The 19,012-nt window shown below is 40.8% G+C and overlaps 1 protein-coding gene across 1 annotated transcript in view; it reads left to right on the top strand.

The window, feature by feature from the left end:
* Senp7 (SUMO specific peptidase 7) overlaps nucleotides 1–19,012 on the top strand; it is a 99,058-nt gene continuing 80,046 nt past the window's right edge. The window contains exons 1-3 of the mRNA XM_051191690.1: nucleotides 1–143; nucleotides 9,502–9,551; nucleotides 14,420–14,515. Of these exons, the coding sequence (XP_051047647.1) occupies nucleotides 104–143; nucleotides 9,502–9,551; nucleotides 14,420–14,515 (186 nt within the window). The 5' untranslated portion in view covers nucleotides 1–103. The remainder of the gene's footprint in view (nucleotides 144–9,501; nucleotides 9,552–14,419; nucleotides 14,516–19,012) is intronic.

The following is a 19,012-nucleotide window of genomic DNA, read 5'->3' on the forward strand; positions in this document are numbered from 1 at the left end:
CTTATTGCTCTCTCTTTCTCCCCTCCCCCTCCCTTCCCCAGCCTGAGGGGTCCCGAGGTGACAGCGCCTGCGAGTGCGCCTGGAGGAGCCGGAGGTGGCGGAGATGGACAGGGCCAGGCCTGGGCGTCGGCGATCTTCGGCTGGTGAGGAGGAGGGCTTGCGCGAGGGCCGAGCGGACCGCGCTCCCTGCGCGTCTGGCGGCCGCTCGGAGGCGCGGTGGGGAGGGAGAGGGCGGGAGGGAGGGCGGGAGGGAGGGAGCGGCGGGGGCGCGCTTAATGGAGAGCTCCGGGGCGGCGCGGGCGCGGCCGTCGGGGCAGCCTGGGCTGCAGCCTACCCCTCCTGCACCCCTTTGCTTGCTCCCTGCTCCCGGGCGCTCGCCTCGATCGTCTCCGGCGCACGGATCTTCCCAGGTGGCCAGCGGCTGACCTGCCACGCCTTCCTCGGCTCTTCATCCGTGGTCACTTTTGGCTTCCACCCACTGCGCACTCCATCTCCCTTTCCTCGGCTCCTCCGAATCCTTGCCTGGCCGAACCCCCCCCCCCCAGCCACCCACCCCGCCACTCTTCCCCCTGGCAGGTAGGAGAGGCTGCACGGAAGGAAGGCGGGGCTTGCCGTTCGCCCCGCTGTTCCGCGAGTAAATACGCCTGGTGTCCCTTTCGTCCCGGCAGGCTCGTTTAATAGCATTTTTCTTTTCCAGCCTCCTGCCTGCATCTTCCAAAAGTGATTTCGAAAGGCAAAGGATTCGAAGCCGGGCTTTTGTTGTCCTTGTTCTTAAATCGCAGCACATTTTTGTTTGGTATTTTATTTCAAAGCTTGAAACTCAAGAACCTCTTAAGTTTTGTATAAAATCGATAGAGAGCACCGCCCAGTCAAGTTATTGTTATACACATCATCTGTTAAGTGCACCTCTTAAGTCCTTGAGTCAAGTCCCGCGTGCATAGAAATGCAGTCTAGTAATACGGTGAATTCATGATTTTTTTTTCTTTTTTGTTGAGAAACGGTCTCTCTGTTTAACTCAGGATGGCGTCAAAGACTCAGTACCTCTGTTCTTCCTGAATGCTGGTGTTACAGGCTAGCTCAGCGCCCCTCCCCCCTTTTTCTTTAGTTTTTCCAGACAGCTTTTCCCTGTATAGACCTTGTGGTCCTGCAACTCACTGTAGAGAAGGCTGGCTTGGACTCACAGGCCTCTCCCTCTGAGTGCTAGGATTAAAGACATGAGCCACCGCTGCTGGCTTAGTCCAGCCCATTTAAAAATTATTATTGTATTGTTTATTTTTGTAGAGCTAGTGTTAATAGTTCCAAGTCCATTTCTGTATGCCCAGTGGCAGTGTGTCTAAAATTTTTACCGTAGAATGGAAGGAGGTGAGCACAGATCACTGAGGACTTGGCTTAACAGAATCGAAACCCCCAGATCTCTTCATATGCACTCGATCGATCAATATTTTTGTCTGTTTTTTGGAGGGATGGTTGTCACCATGCAGTTTTGGAGCTCAGGAATCTCCTGCCTCAGTGTTCTCCGATTGTAGGTGTATGCCACCATGCCTAGGTTTTTTTTTCCCCCCTGTATTTTAAAGATACCAACAGTTCTTTGCCTTTGAAAGTATAATTATGCAAGACATAAAAGGTGTTTTTGTATGTCTTCACTGACCAGTTTTTATTTTGAGATTTCTGATCCTTTTGTTCAAGTGAAATTGACAAATTAGAAAAAATACAGTGCCAAGTGTCACTTACCTTTAATCCCAGTACTCATCAGGAGGCTGAGGCAGTCGGATCTCTATGAGCAGGCCAGCCTGGTCTACAGAGGGAGTTTCAGGACAGCCAGGACTACTCAGAGAAACCCTGTTTTCAAAAACAAAAACAAAAAAAAAAAAAAAAAAAGAAAGACAAATAAAAGTGCAATGTCTAGTATCATTTGGGAGTTTTTTTTTTTTTTTAATGTAGAACTTTAGGCCTAATCATAATCTCAGTTTGATGCAGTTTCTTCTCAGTAAATATGTTTCATCTTGGCATATTACATTAGTATGTGTTAGTGTGTTATAGCAAGTTATCAGCCCTTTTTTCCCATTGGCAAAATCTATCCTCCTTCACCTGATTATATTCATTTATTATTGTTTATTTGATAGATATACTTTTGGAAAGAGAATGTGAGAATAAAGTTGCTAATCTGAAAACACACTGATATTTATGTTAGCTATAGCTCCAGGAAAGCTCTTTTTTGACTGAAGTTTGAGATTAAGACCTCAAATTTATAAAAGACATTGCTACTTATGTCACTGAAGAATTATTTCTTGTGACTTCTCTTTGGAATTGTTCTTTCTACAGAGCAATGTGTAATCAGATCCATTCAGAGATTTACTGTTTTCTAGCCATTGTTTTTCCAGTATGCCTCTAGTTGTATAATGTGAACATTAAAAAACATCACCTAATAAGATACTTAATTTTTCACACGTATATTAACAGAAATAGGCTGGCCTCAGATTCAGAGATCTGCCTGCCGTTGCCTCCTGAGTACTTGGATTAAAGGCTTATGCCACAATGCTTAGTCTTAAAATAGTTTTGATTTATGTATTTTATGTCAATTTATTCTGTGTGTGAGTGCTCTATCTGTATGTATGCCTTTATGCCAGAAGAGGGCATTAGATACCACTATTGATGGTTGTGAGCTGCTATGTGGTTGCTGGGAATTGAACTCAGGACCTCTGGAAGAGCAGCCAGTACTCTTCACAGCTGAGCCATCTCTCTGGAGCCCCTGAAAACACTTTGTAGCAGAGTAATTTTACTCCTTTATCATGAGCCAGTTGTTTTCTTGACTTTGCTTCGGAATGAATCTCTGTGGCATCACCTGAGGTTTATGTACTCAACAAAACCAGTGATCCCATACAGTCTGCAAATGCACTGCTCACAGCTTCAGCTGGGCTGAGATCTGATTTGCAGGTATCTGAAGAGGAGGCTGGTGGACTGCACCATCTCAGTCTGCACCCTTGGCCTAGCTACACTAAGAGCTTCATAAACTTTAATTCCTTTTTTTTCTTTCCGAGTCAGGGGTATGCCACCACCACCCAGCATAAACTTTTAATTCTTTCAAAAAAACTCTTATAAGTGGCTTATTTTGATTTATTGATGGGACTGAGATTTATGAACCATAAGCATTTGTTAGTAAGAACTGGTGTTAGAAGCAGATTAAAAATCTGATCTCTAAATACAATATCTATGGCTTTAACTTCTTTTTCTGCCATTACACGTGAATTTGCCCTACTTTGGAAAAAAAAATTTCCATGACTAAAAAACTAGTTTGGATTTAAAACAAAACAAAAGCCTTCAGGATTTTGAAATTCTTTGTGTGCTCTGGTACGTTTTTTGCTCGGTTAAGAAAGTAGCTTTCAGGCCTCGAGGTGGTGGTGCACGCCTTGGTCCCAGCACTTGGGAGGCAGAATCAGGCAGATCTCTGAATTTGAGGTCAGTCTGGTCTACAGAGTGAGTTCCAAAATAGCCAGGGCTGTTGCACAGAGGAACTCTGGAAAAACCAAGGGGGGGAAAAAGTGTCTTTCAAGTGAGGATAGCACAAAAGGACTGAAGGGAGGAGAGGAAGGGGAGAAGCTGATGTAATTCTGAGGATTGGTGAGATGATTCAGTGTGTAAAGATGCTTGCTGTCAAGACTGACACATGAATTCACGTGATGGTGGAAGAGATACAATTGCTGCTCATTGTCCTCTGACCTCCATCCACATAGCACTGGAATATGTACGACCTACCCTCCCCCAATAAATACATGAAAAAGTAGCTGAGTGCTTCCCGATTTCTTCTTCAGTTCCATCTTAAGGGATTAGTGTACTACGTGCAGCAGTTGGTCCAGGTGACGTCTGCTTCGAAGTACTGGAAATGTAATGTGACCTAGACCAGCAAGTTGTTCTTTAGTGACAGGCTTCTAAGGGCAATAACCAGAAGATGAGAAGATACAGAAGATTGGAAAGCTGGAGTCAAAAGGTCTTGCACAAGCTATGTCTTATTCCAAGCAAGTCTATTAAGAAGTTTAGTATCTTATGTACGGTTTCTAGGGAGAAGTCAGAGTCAGCAGAAAACTCATACAATGGGATGAAGTCAGCAAGAAGCTAATCAAGTCAATTTTTCACAAAGAGAACACAAGATATCTCAAGTGCATCACAGACAAGTGCTCTAAAGATTTTGGGACTGATAACTGCAGTCCTTCCAGGAGGGAAAAGTTGAGCTCTTGGGATCTGGAAAACAGCAGCTCCCCCAAAGTCCTGGCCCCAGGCCATTACAGGCCTTGCTAAGTATGAGCTTATTTTAGACAAAGGACAAGTAAGAGTAGAGAAACAAAAGGATTAAAAAAGAAATAGGATGATTGATTGGGAAGGGAGCAGAAAGGAGTGATTGGAGAGGAAAATGGCTAAAGAGCTATCAGGTGACATATAGGGGAGTTAGTTAATAGGATGAGGTGTTGGAAGAGAGTGGGACTGGAGTAGATTTGATGGCAGGGAACAAAGTGGATTGAAGATGAATATGGATACAGTATGAGATGTTAATGGTAACCGCAGTCATGGCTTTCTATGAAATTGGTATTATGAAAAAGGAGTTTTTAAATAACAGCAGCTCAAGAATAGGAGATCATATAGGGATTAATAAAGGAAATAAGTAATCTCAGAGTTTTAAAATGTGAGTTTGCATCTGCCTGTGGTGGTATATGACTAATCCCAGTACTTGGAAGGCAGAGGCAGGCAGATCTGAGTTCTGGGCCAGCCTGGTTTGTAGGGCTACGCAGGGAATTCCTGTCTTGAAAAAGAGTGTGTTTGCAGTGGTTAGGTTAAGTACTTGGAGAAAATAAGTAACTTTGGGTAAAGTGATGTGACAGTATATGGGGTCAAGGAATAGATCCAAGGGGAGGGGGGACGTTGAGGGGCCAAAGGACAGCATGTTGTTGAATGAGAGGTTCAACAAATTGAACAATTCAAATTGGTTTAACAGTTCAAGGGTGAAGCTGGTTGTGTTGGTGCATGCCTTTAACTCCAACTCTTGGGAGACAAAGGCAGGCAGATCACTGTGAGTTCTAGTTCACCCTGGTCTACATAGGGAGTTCCACGGCAGCAGGGGCTAAATAATGAGGCCCTATCTCAAAAAAACCAAAAGGTTGGGTGGCACCTTTGACCTTAATTCTAATGAAAGTTGAAATAGAGATGTGTAGTTCATAGTAAGCAAGAGAGGAGTTCATTGTTTTAAGTGAGTTGATTCAGGGGAGTTAGTACTTCACAATAATGTAGAGGAAAGCTATGAACCAAAACTGAGAGTTCTAGGACCTGTTACACTTGAGCTGTAAGTAACATTTACAAATATGGGCGAGGAAAGATACTGAGTTTGTGGAAGCTTTATTTTATATGGTGACATCAGTTTATACAGGTTTCATGATGATAATTTGATACATGTGTATGATGTATAGTTATCAAATCTAGTAATAAGACTTTTTATCTTTTCCAAGATGAGCCATTTACATGTTGGGAATTTGATACTCCTGTAGTCATTTTGAGAATATAGATTTTTTTAAAATAGTAATTACCCCACTGCATTTCAGAAAAAACCCAAAACCAAACCAACCAACCAAAAAAAAAACCAACAACAAAACCAAAAAACAGAACAACACAACAAAATCCCCAAAACCCAGAAGGAGAAGGCTGGAGGGATGGTTCAGCAGTCATGAGTACCAGTTGCTTATCCATGGGACCTGGATTTGATTTCCACCATCCACATGGCAGCTCACAACTGTCTGTAACTCCAGTTCCAGGGTATCTGAAGCTGGTTTTTTTTTTCTTTTTCTTTTTTTTTTTTTTTTTTTTTTTTTTTGAGACAGGGTTTCTCTGTGGCTTTGGAGGCTGTCCTGGGCCTAACTCTTATAAACCAGGGTGGTCTCAAACTCAGGAGATCTGCCTGCCTCTGCCTCCCCAGTGCTGGGATTAAAGGCATACGCCATCACTGCCCAGAAAATGTGTAGCTCAGGCTGGCCTCAAACTCGTCATCCTCCTGCCTCTGCCTCCTTCAGCAAATCCTATGGGTGTGCACCACTACAACTGTCCAGAAGCTGTCTTTTGGCCTTCTTGGGCAACAGACATACATGTGGTGTATAGACATGTGCAGGCAAACTACTCTTACACACAGAAGAAAACAAAGCAAAGCGAAACAGAGCTAATTCCTCCTCTTTGTACTTTGCAGCTTTTGTTGTTATTTTGAGACAAGTCTCACTATGTAGTTCTGACTGTCGTAGCTGTGTAGATGAGGCTGTTTTGAACTCACAGAGATCTGCCTCCTAAGTGCTGGGATTAAAGTTGTGTTGCACCATGTCATGAAAACCAAGAGACCTAGGTCAGTCTCCAGAGTCTGCCTAAAGATAGGCTTCATAAAGTCCTCCAACCTCCTACCTCCTCTTGGATCCATCTCTACCCACATAATTTTGTTGCTTCTGTCCCTCTTCCTTTGCCTATGGAGTGCAATTTGTGTTGCTCAGATACTCTTGGGTGTGGAGCCCTTCCCCTACCAATGGTCACACCTTTAAAGAAAACCGACTCTCCCTCTCCCCTCACCTGTCAGTTGTCATCAGTTCTCAGGTAGGAATTAGACTTTGTGATCACCTCCCTCTTCCATGCTGGGATTTGTGTCTGGCTTGTGCCTGCACGGTTACTCTTCTCTGTACCTTGATCAGTTGTGAGTTTTTGTGTTAAATCACCATATACTGCAAAAAGAAGCTTCTATGATGAGGATTGGGAGATGTTCTTGTCTGAGTACAGTAAGCCAGGAGGGCTTTAATGCTATGTCCCTTTAACAGAACAATAGTAGTAGGTGCTCCCTTAGGTGCTATGAACTGTCTAGCCCCAGATAACAGTGTCCAGGTGTGGGTTCCATCTTGTGGAGAGGCCCTTAAATCCAATCAGAAAGTTGCTCCCATGGCAACCCTGTCACTATTGTACCAGTGGGCATGTCTTATATGGCTTGTGGTTACTTAGCTCACAGAATTGATTGGTGGGTAAGGTTATTGGTGGGTAAGGACCTTCCAGCACTATGAGAGCTCGTCTATAGGGATAAAGCTTTAGTTGCAAAGTTCTTCATACTTGCATGCCTTTACTTGTATAGTCACCATGTAGCTCAGTATACAGAACACTCCTACTATTTTATCAGGCTTAATTTGCACCCTTCCCCAGTTAATATTCCCTTTATTCTCTATATCCTCCATTGTTGAAAATAATGCCATCATAGATTTGTTCTAATTGTAGAATGTCACAGTTGTGCATCTGATTTCCATGGAACAGAATACCTGTGAGATGCATCCACATGGTGCTTGGAAGTAATCCATTCTCTTTTGTTACTCTGCAGCTTTCCTTGGTACAAATATATTTATACATTACTAGTGGTAGATAATTTGGGTTGTTTCTAGCTTTTGGTTATTAAGGACAAAGATAGCATGAACATTTTGTTTCTCTTGGTTATTTACCTAGGAGTATAATAGATACTGAGTGTAGGCAGGTAAATATCTAACAGACACTGGCAAAGCAGATACACTCATTTAACTTTTTCTGACAGATTATTAGTCTCTCTCCAATAATTGGTAATGATAGTCTTTTAAATTTTATTGTCATTTTAGCTGTCATTTCCCTAAATGGTTGTATCTTGACTATTGGATATACATATGTACATACATACAAGTGTGAAATGTTTGCTAAAGGCTTTTGTCCAGTTTAAAGATGGAATTTTATTGTATTAATCTTTTTTTCCCTTTCTTCTCTCCTGCCCTCCCCTGCCTTGCTGAGCATGTGTTCAGCCACATGGTAGTACATGCCTTAGCCCAGGGAGTTCCCTATATATACTTTGACAAATAATTTATTATAACTTATGTTCTAGACTTTGCTCTTTACTGTCATAATGACGACTTCTGCTAACCAGAAGCACACTTTATTGATCTTTTAATTTTTGGTAATATTTGTGCCCTATTTGAGAAATCTTTGCCTTTTCCAAGGCTATGAAAATCTCATAGTTTCTATTGTATAAACCTTGTTTTATTTTGACATTGAAAGGTATGATCCATTTGAAATTAGTTTTTGTATATAGTATGAGGTTTAGGGATCAAGGTTGGTATTTTTTATTTATTTTTTACATTTCATTTGGTTATCACATTGCTTCCCTGAGCCCGGGGTGATGCAAATGTAAGGATTTGAGTTCAAATCTCCAACATTGTCATAGAAAGCCTAGTGTAGGTGTGTGCACCTGTAATCCTAGCACTATTGTGGCTAGAGACTGGGTTCACTGGCTGCTGACCCTGTTCCATGTCCAGTTCGAGATCTAACTTGAAAGGAATGAGGCAGAGAGTGATAAACAGGACACCCGATGTCCTCCTGTTTTCCCCACATATGCAAGGATGTGTGCAGCCTGCATGTAAACACCCCACATGTTCAAGTACATGTACACAAATGTACAAACACAAAAAATTGCTTCACCATTATTTATTGGCAAAAATCATCCCTTTCTTATTGAACTACAGTAATATGCCACAAGTAGATGACTAGGTGTTATGTGTGTATAAGTATATTATCGTTTATTTTTATTATAAAATCTGTGTTATAACTTAGTAGGTTAAAGTTTATTTTTGAACAGGACCTCACCATTAGCCCTAGCTTTTCTGGAACTTACTGTGTAGACCACAAGGCTAGCCTTGAACTCCCAGAGATCCATCTGTTTCTTCTTTCTGGTGCTAGGATTGAAGGGGTGTTCCACCATGCTGTGAGTTACAATTGCTAAGAAATCTTGGGTTGTGTCTGATTTGCTGTGTTACTTATATTCAGTGCTTAGCATAGTGACCAGCACATGACGGCCATTTAGTCAATATTTCCTGATTGAATGAGAATTCATAGAAGAAAAACCCATAGAAGGTCTGAAAAATGTCCATGAGTAAAGAGTAAAAGTATTTCCCTTTGTGCAGCATGTGTGTGTGTGTGAGAGAGAGAGATCATTTTGTAGAATACTGCCAACTTCTAGATAATCTCCCCTCTGCTCCCCATCATAAGACTTTGCCCAACCATCTGATTCTACCATGGGTATCTTCATCAGGAAATTCCTGTTTAGTTTTCTGCTTTTTTTTGAGACAGGATTTCTCTGTGATACTGCTCTGGCTGTTTTGGAACTCACTTTGTAGATCAGGCTGGCCTCGAACTCAGAGATCCACAGCTTCTGCCTCCTGAGTGCTGGGGCTAAAGGCATGCGCCACCACCACCCAGCTGCTTCTCTCTTTTTAATTGTCCTTGTGTGTGTGTCTACTGGAGGCATGTGTGACAGTCTGTCACACTGACACTCAGCAAACTTAGATCTTTAGGCATGCACTTTTGTGTCTGTAAAACATCAGTGTATTTTAATTTTAAGTAAGGGATAGGTAGAAAGGGATCCTGTTCATTCAGTTACGTCATTCAGATGGTAAATAATAATTTTTATTATGTCTTTGGTTTTTGTAGAGATTGTCACAGAGGGAAAAAGGAAAAAGTCATCAGCTGATTTACAGGAGGTATGTGTTAATGTGTTTATCAACTTTGAAATTACTGATACCGGTAACATTTTGCCGTTTCATCTTAACATGTAAATTGCTGATTAAAGTTTCACAGTATGTTTTTATATTAAAAGGAGCCAGGCAGTGGTGGTGCATACCTTTAGTCTCAGCACTTGGGAGGCAGAGGCAGGTGGATCTCTGAGTTTGATGCCAGCCTGATCTACAGAGTGAGTTCCAGGACAGCCAGGGCTACACAGAAATATCCTCCCTGTCTTGAAAAACCAAAACCAAAAAAAATAAACCAGAAAAAAAAATTTTCTTCATTAATTCTATAAGCCCAAACTAGCAAAGCAATTTTAATTTCTACTTATATAACAAGTTTTTAAAATCATTCTTTGAAAAAGAAATGATTCCCCTCTCCAGGCATTTTGTGATTTAAGTGTAGCAACCCGATTAACACATCATTATTTATTAGATAACTTGTTCTTCTTTCATTCATGATTTTTTATTTATGTATAATTGGAAACATTGGGTTTTTGTTTTGTTTTGGTTTTTTGAGACAGTTTCTCTGTATTGCTTTGGAGCCTGTCCTGGAACTAGCTCTGTAGACCAGGCTGTCCGGGAACTCACAGAGATCCACCTGCCTCTGCCTCCTGAGTGCTGGGATTAAAGGCGTACACCACCAACACCCGGCTCTGGAAATAATCTTTTATTCTGTATCTTTCTTTTATTTTTTGAGGCAGGGACTTTCTTTGAAGCTCTGGCTGTCCTAGTACTATGTAGACTGGGTTGCCTTTAACTCACAGAGATCTGCTGCCTCCCAAGTGCTGGAATTAAAGGTATGCACTACCGTGCCCAGCTACATGCTTACCTTTAATTTAGAACTTTTTTTTATGTTATGCAATTGTAGGATTTGGGAAAGGAGGGTGATGAGGGGAATTCAAGAATGCCTTAGATGACCACGTAGGGAACATTGTTTTAGGTATTGGTTTTCATTGGCTTACTTAGAATCTGCAAGGGGTGTTTTCTCCATTTAAAATGTTGAATTTAAATTAAGTTGGGTGAAAGATAGAGATAGATTTCCTTTTTTAATTGCCAGATCAGATACTGTTGTATCTAGTGACTCTGCTCATTTTCTGTTGCTATTATAATAAGGATACTTGAGACTGGTAATTTGTAAAGAAAAGGATTGTTGGGCCAATGAGATGGCTCAGTGAGTAACAGAAAATAAGTGTACTTTGTTCAGAGAATTGGAGAGCTATTGACATTTTTTCCTCTCATGACAGGAAAGCAGGTTAGAAACAGGAACTTGAGAGAGATTGAGGGGAGAGTTCCAGGATTTCTTTGTAACAATCGGCTTTCCTCCTCCTCTTCCTCCTCTTCTTTAATAGACTGCTTTTTAAAGTTATTATTTATTTTAGGTACGTTGGTGTTTTGCCATGGCTGTTGGGTTCCCTGGAATGGACATTACAGACAGTTGTGAGCTGTCATGGGGGTGCTGGGAATTGAACCCAGGTCCTATGGAAGAGCAGTCAGCACTCTTAACCACTGAGCCTTCCCTCCAGCCCCCATCTTCTTCTTCTTTTTAAAGCATTTATTTATTTATTTATTTATTTTTTATTTATTTATTTATTTATTTATTTACAGTTTTTCAAGATAGGGTTTCTCTGTGTAGCTTTGGAGGCTGTCCTGGAAGTAGCTCTTGTAGACCAGGCTGGTCTTGAACTCACAGAGATCTGCCTGCCTCTTCCTCTTGAGTGCTTCGATTAAAGGCTTGGGCCAACACCACCTGGCTCTCTCTCTTCTTTGGAGAAAAGAGTCTCACTGTGTAGCCTTAGCTGGCTTGGAATTCTCTATGTAGATTAGGTTGGCCTCAAATTCACAGATACTGTTTCTGCCTCCCAAGTGCTAGGATTAAAGGTATTTGATACCTCACCCGGCCCAGGAAGGTCTCTTGAGCCTAGAAGGTTGAAGCTAGCCTGGGCGACTTATCTGTAATAATGAATTAATACATTACTGTCATGGTCTCTTCCCTGGCTTTAGAAAAGTATTGGATAATAATTTGTGTAGAGTATTTCTCAATCTGAATAGACTGTGTGTGTGTGTGTGTGTGTGTGTGTGTGTGTGTGTGTGTGTGTGTGTGTCTTACTGTTGATGATGTCAGCCTGATTGTTTGGTTAAGGCAGTATCTCTTGCTTACTCCCCTGTATGATTACCCATTTTCTCCTTATGATTAGTAGGTACCTTGGAGCAGACTATAACTTAATGCAATTTGGTATTATAACTGCTCAGTATCTTGGCATCTTCTAGTGGATCTTTATTGAAATCCTTTTGATTTTGATTTTTCTTTTATTTTTTGCCAAAAGGCAATAATAAATAATCCTTCTTCATTCCTTTTTTTTTTTTTTTTTTTTTGGTTGGTCGAGACAGGGTTTCTCTGTATTGCTTTGGAGCCTGTCCTGGAACTAGCTCTAGCTCTGTAGACCAGACCAGGCTGGGTTTGAACTCACAGAGATCCACCTGCCTCTGCCTTTCAAGTGCTGGGACTAAAGGCGTGCACCACCAGCACCCGGCTCCTTCTTCATTTCTAAATGGAAATTTTTCTGTAATGAAGTGCTGTCATCCTTCCACTTATTTAATATGTCAAGTTGCTTTCAGATACTTATTTCATTATGTTTATTATAATCTGCTCTTGATGATTCTGTTAGTCAAAGTTTTGGCAATCATGTATCTTTCAGATTGGCTCCTGTCTTCCCTTGTGTGTGTGTGTTGTATGTGTATTCATCTGTATGCAGACACACATACAAAGGGCACATGTGTACACATACATGTGAACTCTAGGATCTGTGGGTTTCTACCTCTCGAATGTTAGGATTACAAGTGGGAGCCACCATGCATACACATACACACATACATGCATAATATATATAATATATATATATTATATGTATTTGTGAATTTGGGATTGAATTCAGGTTGTTGTGCTTTCAAAGTAAGTAGTTTTACTGACTAATGTATTTTCCTAGCCTTCTTGAGCCCTTTTGGCATAGTCTTGTTTACTTATTTATTTGAGTGCTTCCTTCCTTCCTTTTCTTCCTTTTCCTTTTGTTTTTGTTTTTCAAGACAGTTTTCTCTTGTGTAGTCCTGGAACTCACTGGAATGCTGTGATTAAAGACATGTGCCATACTGCCCACTTTATAGTATTGTAAGAAACGCTTTTGGCACTGCAGGATGCTAGTTTTGTTAGTTAGACTGTTGCTGTGACATGCTTATGAGAGAAACATCATGGAGGAAGGGCATGGTGGAGAAAAGCTGTCTGTTTGTGTCAAGACAGTCAGGAAGGGAAGAGGGGTAACAGAAGTGATCCAGGGCCAGAATGGCATGCTTCCAAGGCATGACCCAGGGAGATACCTCCTTAGCTGGGCTTTGCTGCCTTCCCTCGGCTTTCCAGTCATCTATTCAGATTTTGAACCTGTCACCATCACTTAGTTATGTTATGGATTAAGTAAGGCCCCATGGTTTAATCTCTGGAAACACCCTCACAGACGTTCAGATGTGTTCTACTAATCTCAGTGCAGTGCAAGTGTCTTTCTGTCCAGTTGACTGTCAAGACTATTCATCACTCTTACCAGGAGGCCCTGAGTTTGATCCCCCAACAGTATATGATACTGAAGTAAATGCTTTAGAGATACTGTTTTTTTTTTTTTCAAGTGAAGAATTACAAAGAAACGCTGTTTAATACAGAAAAGCAACAAGTAGGAAGTTATTGGTAGTCAAGATTAGCTATCCCTTAGTGATGTAAGCTATTGATGTTAGAGTTGAGGTATACTTTCTTCAAATGTATTCTGTCCTCCTGGCTTTCTTCTCATAGAAACACTAGTGGGGAGGAGGGTTTTGATAATTGAACCTAGGGCCTTATGTACATGCTATGCCGGCACTCTGCTGCTGAACTTCAGCCCCTTGTATGTTATTTAATGCTTAGTTATTTATAAGTTTTAGGTATTTAAGTTTTAAACAACTGATTTCTAACTTGTTGCATTTCATGCATTAATTTTTAAAGTTTAACTGCCACGAAATTATAAAGTATTTGGGTGTAGTAGACAGAAGTCTGTAATCCCATCTCATGGGAGACAGGAGGATTTCCACAAGTTTGAGGCCAGCATTGGTCTGCTTAATAAGTTCCAGGCTAGCTGGGGGCTATATAGAAAGATCCTTTCTCAAAAAACAGACAAAAAGAGAAAGAAAATGAAGAACCAGGACCCTCAGTTTGAAGAAGACCGTTATATAGATAAATAGAAATAGCTGTGATATGGTATGAGTAATATAAATAATTTAAAATAATTATTTTAAAGGTGTGGCTTCAAGTAAGGATGATGCTTGTGAAGATAATTTTCAGACAAGTCCAGAGTATTTCATAAGAAATATAGGGAAGAGCAACCTAGGTTGAAGAAATAGTATATAAAAATAGTTAGAGATATAAAATAATGCAACCTGTCTGAAGGAAGTTAGCAACTCCATAAAGTGGAATTGCAGAGTTTTAAATCTGTGGGTGATATGAAACATTCCTAAATCTAAACTTTTACTTGTCAGTAATGAGTGCCATTGTTGTATTTTGGATATTATAATTATGAATGGCTTTGTGTGTTATATAACTGCATTAGATAGATTAGAAGGGGAAGAGACTAGGCAAAAGCATAGTATTTTGAAGCTAATGTAATTCTTTATTTACCTGATTTCATGCTTATGAGAAGATATTTTTAATGCAACTGTATTGAACTGAAATCTTCAAAACTGTTAGAGTGTTTATGTAGAGCAGTAGACAGTGCCTCGGTTGGTTGCTTCTGTACATTTCAGTTAACCTAACTGTTTTCTTGTCCTGGTTTCAGATAACAAAGTTGTTAGCTGTACAGTCAGAGGATGCCCTTGCTCAGTCACCATTGTCCAAACTCAGAGGCTCAGAGTGCTGGAAGCTCCCCAAGGGGGTAAACTCACTTTTAAAGTACATCGTTTTGTTTGATATGTTTACAATATGTTAGTAAATAAATTTTTGTTTTTTTATGTGTCCTTTTTAATTTTCTGTGTAATTAAAGATTTTATAATAGCTTATGTCTGATATATGTTAAAATAAAACTTATGGAGATTAGGATCTTGGGCCTTCAGTTTAAGTATACCTTATTCATGGTTGATTTATGAAATTTTGATCTCATTATTATAAAAATAAATCATTTTAAGGTCACTAAAACTTTAGGTTTAGTAAAATTATTGTTCTTCCTTAATTTTTTTTTAAATTAATGTTTGAAAAGGTATCTCTTTCTATTTTGGAGTCAGGGTTTTGTAAGGAGTAGGGTTTTTCCTCCCGCCTCCCGGTCTTGTCCCGCCGCCGTGCCAGCCCCAAATAACGCACAGAGACTCTGTATTTGATACAGTGCTATTGGCCAGGTGCTAGTTTCTTATCGGCTAGCTCTGTCTTAATTATTAACCCATTTCTATGTATTTCCACGTGGTCTTACCGAGAGCGGAGGAATGGCGGGTCTGTTCTCTCCAGACTCTCCATCCTGGCCCTTTACTACTTATTTCCTCCTTGTCTCCTAGTCCCTCCTATCTTCCTTTCCTATTGGCCAACAGTGCTTTATTCATTAACCAACATGAGAAACATTTACAGAATGACATCTCCCATCAGGGTTTCTCTGTGTTGTCCTGGCTATCCTGGAACTTACTCTGTAGACTAGACTGCCTTTGAACTTAGAGATCACTTGCCTCTGCCTTCTGAGTGCTGGGATTAAAGGTGTGCCCCACCACACTTGGCAAGAGGGTATCTTTTAACTGGAGCTATAGCTGAATTCCAAAAGATACTCTGGGGGGTTAGAGAGCTAGCTCTGTGGTTGAAAGTACTAGTTACTCTTCTAGAGGACTATGGTTCAGTTACCAGCACCTATATGACAGCTCACTCCAGTTCTAGGGAATTCAATGCCCTCTTCTCTCCTCTGCAACCATAAGCATGTAAGTGGTACACAGACATACATGAATACAAAATACTCACGTGTGTGTGTGTGTGTGTGTGTGTGTGTGTGTATACACCTATATATAGTAAATAAATGAATGTTAAAAAGAAAGAGAAATGTTTTTAAAAGGTTATGAGTATACATCTAGACCTTTAATATTATGATTTGTTATTGGTGTAGGGTTCTGATAGTTACCTATAGTAGCATTTTGTTATTTTTGCTGTTGGAGATGGGGTCTGGCCATGTCGCCTAGAGTGGGATGCCACTCCCTCGACACCCTGAGTGTCTGGGACTACAGACATGCACTCCTGCTTCTGACTCAGCCCTTCTTTCCTTTTTGGGACAGTCTCACAGTAGCCCAGGGTGGTGTTACACTCTTCAACTCTCTGATTCAGCCTCCACAGTGCTACCGTGTCTTGTCCTACTCTGTGTGTGCGCGCGTGTGTGTGTGCATACATGCGTGTATGTGTGTGTGTGTGTGTGTGCCTGTGTTAATGAGTGTGGGGGGGTATGGACATGTGTGCAGAGGCCAGATAACAACTCTGTTGGTGTGTGTGTGTGTGCGCGCGCGCCTGTGTGCCTGTGTGCCTGTGTTAATGAGTGTGTGTGGGTTATGGACACGTGTATGCAGAGGCCAGATAACAACTCCGTTGGTTCTTCCTCTGATACTGTCTACCTTTTTTTGAAAGATAGGCTCACTCTCTGGCCTGGAACTCACCAAGTAGGTTAGGCTGGCTGCCTAGGGACCCCCAGTCACCCTGTGATACCATGTTTGCAAATACATGCCACCACCCCTCCATTTTGAAAATGTGGGTCCTAGTGTTTGCAAGGCAGGCTCTTTACCTACTGAACTATTTCTCCAGTCCCCTGTCATTAAAAAAAAAAAAAAAAAAAAAAAGAAAGAAAACTAATTTTATTCTTTTGCTTGAAGTAACTTATGATTGCTTTTGTTTTTTGTTTTTTTTTTTTATGTTATATATTTATTTGTAGTAGGCTTGAACCTAAGGCCTTGCATTTTCTAGGCACGTGTTCTACCACTGAAGTATACCCAGTCCTTTTCTTTAAACAAATTCAAGACAGGCTCTTGCTAAGTCACCGAGGCTGGCCTTGAACACACACTGTAGTCCAGGCAGGCCTTTAAGTTCTTGACTTTTCTGCTTCAGCTTCCTGGTCAGCGGGAATTATAGACTCGAACCACCAGGCCAAACTTGAATTTTGTAAAAATAGAATTATTCTCAGATTCTAGTTTATTTATTTGTAGCTGTTTTAGTTCTAGGGCTACCATACTGCCATAGACCAGATGGTTTAAGCACGAGAAATTACTTCCTCACAGTGGTGAGTCTGCAAGTGAAAGATAATGGTGGTGGCAGAGGGCTTTACCTAAGCCTTCTCTCCTCCCGCGAGGACAGCTGTCTGACTGTTCTTGACACTTCCTGGTTAGCCCTTGTCTTAGTCACTGTTCTATTGTTTTGAAGAGACACCATGATCAAAGCAGCGCTTAGGAAAGAAAGCATTTAACTAGGGGCTTGCTTACCCAGCGTATTTCAGAGATCATCATGGCAAGGAGCAGGGATCATAGCTTCATGCATGGTACTGGAGCAGTAGTGGAGAGCTACGTCGTGATCTACAAACCAAGAGAGGCAGATGGAGACTGGGCCTGTCATGGGCGTTTGAAACCTCAAAGCCCACCTCAAAGTGACATACTTCCAACGAGGCCACATACCTAATTCTTGTAATCCTTTCCAACAGCTCCATTCTGTGGAGACTAAGATGCAAATATACGAGCCTATGGGGGCCATTCTCTTTCAAACCACCACATTCAAGTACACATACTTGAATCTGTTTTTGTTTTTTTTAAATAAAAACAACAGTTCAATTGGATTAGTATTCCAGCCATGCAACCTCAATTTAACTTTATTATTTTTTGAAGCAGAGTTAGAATTATGAGATTTTAAGGAGTTCGGGGCAAGAGAAAGAAGAATACTCAAGAAGGGAACAGACACACTTGAGAATGTATTGGTTGTAGGCATCTCAAAGGATAGTCACCCAACATTCATTACTTTTTAAAAGGCTTTATTTCATGGATAGTATAGTCTTTTTTTTTTCTTTTGTTTGTTGGTTTGTTTTTTGAGACAGTCTTTCTATGAAGATCTGGCTGTCCTGGAGTACCTCACTGTATAGACCAGACTGGCCTTGAACTCATAGAAATCTGCTTGCCTCTGCCTCACAAGTGCTGGGATTAAAGGCACAACCACACCTGAAATTACAACCACACCTGTCTGTAGGGACTGTCTTAGTTACTGGGATTCCTCGGCCAAAGCCTGGCCTCAGCAGCTACTGACAGTTTTTACCCATTTTTTTTTTTTTTAAACACACTTAAATCTACTTTTTAAAAACTTTATTTCAATACATATTTAAGTTTTTTATTTGTGTGTGTGCATAAGCATGCATATTGCTCTGGTGTGTGCATGGAGGTCAAAGGACAGTCTTCAGGGTCAGTTCTCTATTATAGGTTTTATATATTCAGGTCAATCTGTCTGGCTTGTCTAGCAAGTGCGTTACATGCTGAACTCTCTTACTAGCCTTTCCATATATTTTGTTTTTTATTGATATACAATAATTATACATATTTGAGATAAATTCAGACATTTCAATACATGTATATGGTTAGATTATGCCTGTCTTTTACCTCAAGCATGCTTCTTTGTGTTAGGAATGTTGAAAATCCCATCTTTACCAGGCATATGGCACAGGCCTTTAATCCCAGCACTTGAGAGGCAGAGGTAGTCGGAGCTCTGTGAGTTTGAGGCCAGCCTGGTCTACAGAGTGAGTTCTAAGGAAGCTAGAGAGCTATATGGTGAGACCCTGCCTCAAATAACCAAAAGGAAACAAGCAAAACAAAAAAAGCCCATCTATGAGCCCAATTAATTGAAAATGTTTGACTGCTGTCAACCATAGACATCTTACTAATGCAATTTCTCATGCTGAACTGCATCCTAGTATCCATTAACAATTTATTGCTTCATCTCCTAGACCCTTCATAGGATCTGGTATCTGCTAGTTTTTGCTTGCTGGAGATTACCTTTTTGGTGTCTGCATGTATTTTTTTTTAAAAAATGATAATTCTGTAAAACTTCATTGTATGAAACATCAAGTAGAAATACTGTTACAGCAAGCATAATGTATATGTATGAAATATGGAGAGCCACTTTTTGAGTGGGACATTTTAGGGAATTGTGTATTAAATTTCAGTAGATGTTACAAAACGGTCTCAGAAAATTTGGACCAGTTTATGTTGCCACCAGTGAGAGCATTAATTTCTCTACAAACTTAACAGCTCTGGATACTATCACAATAATGGCTAATTTTGGTGGTCAGGTTGCCTCGATTGAGAACTGCTAAGGTGATTAGAAAAGCTCACCTCTGGGTGTGTCTGTGAGGGCATTGCCAGTGATGCATCACAAGGATTAGTGAATG

Source organism: Phodopus roborovskii, unplaced genomic scaffold (assembly GCF_943737965.1).
Source record: "Phodopus roborovskii unplaced genomic scaffold, PHOROB, whole genome shotgun sequence".
In the NCBI taxonomy this organism is placed as follows: Eukaryota; Metazoa; Chordata; class Mammalia; order Rodentia; family Cricetidae; genus Phodopus; species Phodopus roborovskii.